Genomic DNA, 4497 nt, shown 5'->3' with positions numbered 1-4497 from the left:
CCAACATGATCTGCTGGAGCTGCTGATTAGGGCATGGAACCCGGTGGACCAAAAATTCACCATCCGTGGTCACGACATTGAGTTTGACCACATGGATATCTTTTTCTTGACTGGGTTGTCGCGCCGAGGTGCGAGGCCCATCTTGGAGGGGCAGCGACCTAGCGGCGGTACTCTGGATGACCTGATGGCTGAGGTTTGCCCGGGGGCGGTGAAAACGCGGAGTGGGAAGTGCTCGATCCCCACAGTGAGAGACATAGTGCTGCGCACCATCCTGTTCATGGTGACCCGGGCAGCGGGCAGCATGGCGAACCACGAGGCATCCAAGACCCATCTCCTACTAGCCCTCGAGTGCCTCGAGCCTACCGTGTTTGACTGGTGCACTGCAGTGTGCAACAACATGAAGAGGCAATTGAGCAACTGCCGTCGCGGAGAGACAAAGCAGTTCGGGTATGGATCGATCCTAGTCCCGCTCATTCTGGAGCGAGTACCAGCCATGCGACTGCAGTCTATGGCTGTGGATGCCCCCAGAGATCCTCGAGAGACGAGGGCCTCACGATGGGCTCGGATTATGCCACGTGGGGGTGGCGGCCGACCACATAGCTGGGGGGCATTTTTCAGAGACTGGTTGGACCAGCAGGAGATCTTCGTACAGGATTGGCCATATGCGGGGATGGATTTCCGCAATGATCCTGACTTGGTGCTGCCTCCGGGTGAACAGTGGGATGATGCAGGTATGACACTTTTTGTCTTTTGAGTTTTGTATTGTTTTTAAAAATTTTTATGTACATGTCCTAATAAATGTCTTGTCATGCAGATGTGGGGCCTACTAGACCGATTGGCCTGGCTGCCACGGCACGGAGAGAGGGCCCGGGAGCCGGAGCTTTGGCCTTAGCCCCTCCAGGGGCCAACACACCAGAGATTGTGGCTCGCAACCTTGAGGGGCTGCTGGAGGGGGTGCCGGACTTCCAGGGGGTTGAGGAGGTTCCTGTGGAGCATCAGATCCACACAGTGGGTGTGGAACCCAGAGTGCACCGCCTTCTGAGGCGGGTGGCACGAGCGGCTGTGTACTACAGAGAGCACCATCCAGCCGATTAGTCACTTAGGTTTTATTTCCACTGTTTATTTTGAGACATTATGACTCAGATGTATTGAGATTTTGGGACATGTACTTCTATTTTTGAGCGCCTCAGTGCGCCACACGATATACATATATATACATACCGATTTTGGATGAGTCGTTGTTACATGTGATGATGTGTTATCTTGTGTTATGCGTATGTTCAGTACAATTTGTGATCTTATGTATGAATTTGCACGACACTCGACTCATGGATTTTATATGTTTAATGCAAGCTTAAAAACACACACGTGCAAACTATGCTTGAAATGATTTATGTATGCTTATTCTTAGATGGATCTTTTACATATGATGATGTGTTTCATATGTTACGCAACTGTTTGACACACATGTTATCTGATGTATCTACTTGCATAACAAACGACCCATCGTGAAATATGCACATATTTTATTTTTATGAAAGCTTGAAAACACACATGATAATCACGTATGCAAACTATGCTTTGAACAATGGATTTTATTTTTGATGCAAGCTTAAAGGCACGTATATACATGCAAACTATGCTTGATAGGAAAGGAACGGGCATGCCCCCAGCATCGTGTCTCAATTCGAGGTACATGCCCCCCAAGCTTCAAGCCATTGAAAATGGGTTGAAGGTTGACAAAATGGTTATTGCGCTCGAATTGCACGAGCTTATGTTTCATTGTTTTAACGAGGTTGACACAGGTAAAAACTATCCTCGGGCCGCCGTGTTTCATTTTTTAGCGAGCTTGACACAAGACAAGGAACTGTGCTCCAAACGCCGTGTTTCATTTTTTAGCGAGCTTGACACAAGACAAGGAACTGTGCTCAGAATGGACTTCATCATAATGAACGGGAAGTGGAGGCCCCCAAGAAAGTGGCTCCGGAGGGGAGTCCAACATCTTGGAAATCAGGACCTAATGCCCCCAGGACACTATGTACGATGGTGTCGTCACTGGGTACGGGCACGGGTTGGGTGGCCACGTAGTTGATTTGCGGTGAGGCAGATGCAACTTGTGGATGAAAACCAGGAGGGAAGGAGGAGTGTGCCGGAGGGGCTTGTGGACGAACGAATGATAATTGATCGAATGTCACGATTCTTCCATCGTGTGGAAAACAAACCACACGGAAAAGTGAAGAAACAAGGGCTCCCATGGCATACACATAATCACGACCAAGGAGAAGACTGAAGTCTAAAGAACCTTGGGTAACTGAGACGTCTATATAGACGGTCTTGACTCCCAAAGTAATAGGAAACTGCGGGAGGATCCCTAATGGCTGACTTGTTCCTCCATCAAACGCGGTGAGATGCGGCGCGACAGGTACGAGCGATGGGGAACCCAAAGCTCGCCAAGTAGTAACGGGCATGAGACTAACCGATGCTCCTTCGTCTAACACAGTGCCGGGCAGCGCTTTACTGCAAGCATAGGCGGTGACCCAGAAAGGCACATGGGACGGAAGGGGAGGGGCAGTCAAACGACTCCAGTCAAAGGAGATGACCGAACTACTTGGTGGGGGAACCATATGGTTGCCCCCCTGCTCCGAAAGAACCGAATCTAAATTCTCCGGAGAGGTTTCAGGAGAACCTTTATCAAGCTCAGGAGAATCTGAGGAGACGAGAAGAACATGAGAATTTTGCTCTTCCGGAACAGAGTGAGCGAGTGGCGAACTCGATTCAATGCTCTGTCCGACCGATGACGGGTCTGGGATGGGCTGGGAACAGCCGGTTTCGGGAAGAGGGGGCTGGACAAGAGAGGAATCTGAAGTGATCTCTTTGTCAACAGGGGCGCGATTTATAGCTGTAGAAAGACGCTGATAACCAGCGGGAAGTGGATTCGGAGGAGCAGCAAGACTTTCCAACGTAGCAGAGGCTTTATCCATGAGTGGACAAAGGTGAAGGGGATGTTTGCCTTCACAAAGTCGGCAGGGGATTCGAAGCTTCCCTTCCTCCTTACCATTCCCAACTGATGAGGTAGCATCTCCATGATCATCAGTGGACGATGGAGGGCGGGCTGGATCGTGAGACCAAACTTCTAATACCCTGGGAATGCCAGGGCAATCACGAAGGAGATGGTCCTCCTTGCATAATCGACAAGGAAACTTGACCTTCCGCGGAGGAGCAGAAGGTGACCCGACTTCAGGTATACTGGAGTGGATAGCTGGACTTGAGGGGGGAACTATGTGTGTAGGCTCTCCCTTAGGGGACTTCTTCTTCTTGGTCTTCCTCTTCTTCTTCTTAGCCACCTGGTTATGCGAATCGAGACTTTCACCAGGCGAAGTACAAGAGGAAGACGTAGAGGTAGGCGTCGAAGGGGAGAGATCCACCTTAGGATCAACATGATGTTGTTCAGGTGGAGGGACTGATGGACTAACAGCCGATACGGTAGAGACCAAAGAGGTTGAAAACAACCACACAGGCAACCCGACAGTTAACCCTGGTAGGGACAACGTCGCCATATACGGGGCACCAACATTCCCAAGAGGAGGGAATTGTCCTGGGTTCCCATCAGAGGGGGAACCTGGGTTAGTGAATCCTGGAAAAGTTGCCATAGCAAACGAAAACGAAACCTACTCAAGCTAACGCACACAAGATCTAACCAGGTGATGTTATCGTGGCCAAATTAATTTTAAGACGCAAGGACCAAACTTGACCTTTTCATATTTCAGGAGTCGAGAAAAGGACAAAGATGACTCCAGTCTCCTTCGAATGTTTAATGAGCACGAAGTGACAAGACGCTCACAGGCACCTTTTCGTTTAGGGAGTCCGAAAAGGATCAAAAGCGACTGCTCTGGAACTCTAGGTAGAGGGTGTGCCAAACTCTTCGCAAAACCACAGAATACTTTTTAGGGTACGGGTGGTCAATCTTCGTGAATGCTGTGTTCACTGCATTGCGAATTGTAGGGCGGCCGACTCGGCTTCCTATGGATAAAGGATAAAAGCCTAGTGGGGTCTCCCTATATACTCGACGGTACGTGGGAGCGCAGTCCGTATTAGACCACTATCGAGTCACAGAAGGAGGAATCACCCAACCTAATGTGAAACAACAGTGACTATGTTTTAAGACGCCGGAACACGTCTCTAACCTAGACCTCTAAATATTTGCGTTTAGTTCCAATGCGTTTTTAGATTCATTTGGTTCATTTTATAGTTGATCTTGAGATTAAGTTTCGATTTCAAGCTCTATCGTATGTTCGCTCACAATTACTTAGATGCAATCTATATGCAAAAGAATTTCGTTTCGTTCGATGAATTCTAGCTACGAGAGAGCAAAGAATTTTTTAAACAAAACGAATACAAACAAACAAGCAGCTAAATGCAACTAAAGCGAGGAAAGGAAACTTTTCTTTTGAAAATGCAAATCAATGAAATGTTCTTTTCCTTTCCGAATTTTAAAGC

The 4497-nt window shown here is 48.5% G+C and overlaps 1 protein-coding gene across 1 annotated transcript; it reads left to right on the top strand.

Annotated features, from left to right (window-relative positions):
- The first annotated feature begins 277 nt into the window (after positions 1 to 277).
- LOC149248916 (uncharacterized) lies at positions 278 to 2869 on the top strand. The gene is made up of 3 exons (XM_089451386.1): positions 278 to 731; positions 815 to 981; positions 2753 to 2869. Exons 1-3 carry the CDS (start codon positions 278 to 280, stop codon positions 2867 to 2869), a joined length of 738 nt encoding a protein of 245 aa, XP_089307512.1.
- Positions 2870 to 4497: the final 1628 nt, after the last annotated feature.

The sequence above is a fragment of the Pinus tabuliformis genome, chromosome 7 (assembly GCF_031772625.1).
Source record: "Pinus tabuliformis cultivar Carrire ecotype Pingquan chromosome 7, CPIR1, whole genome shotgun sequence".
Classification (NCBI taxonomy): Eukaryota; Viridiplantae; Streptophyta; class Pinopsida; order Pinales; family Pinaceae; genus Pinus; species Pinus tabuliformis.
This window is presented reverse-complemented; position numbering and strand designations above follow the sequence as displayed.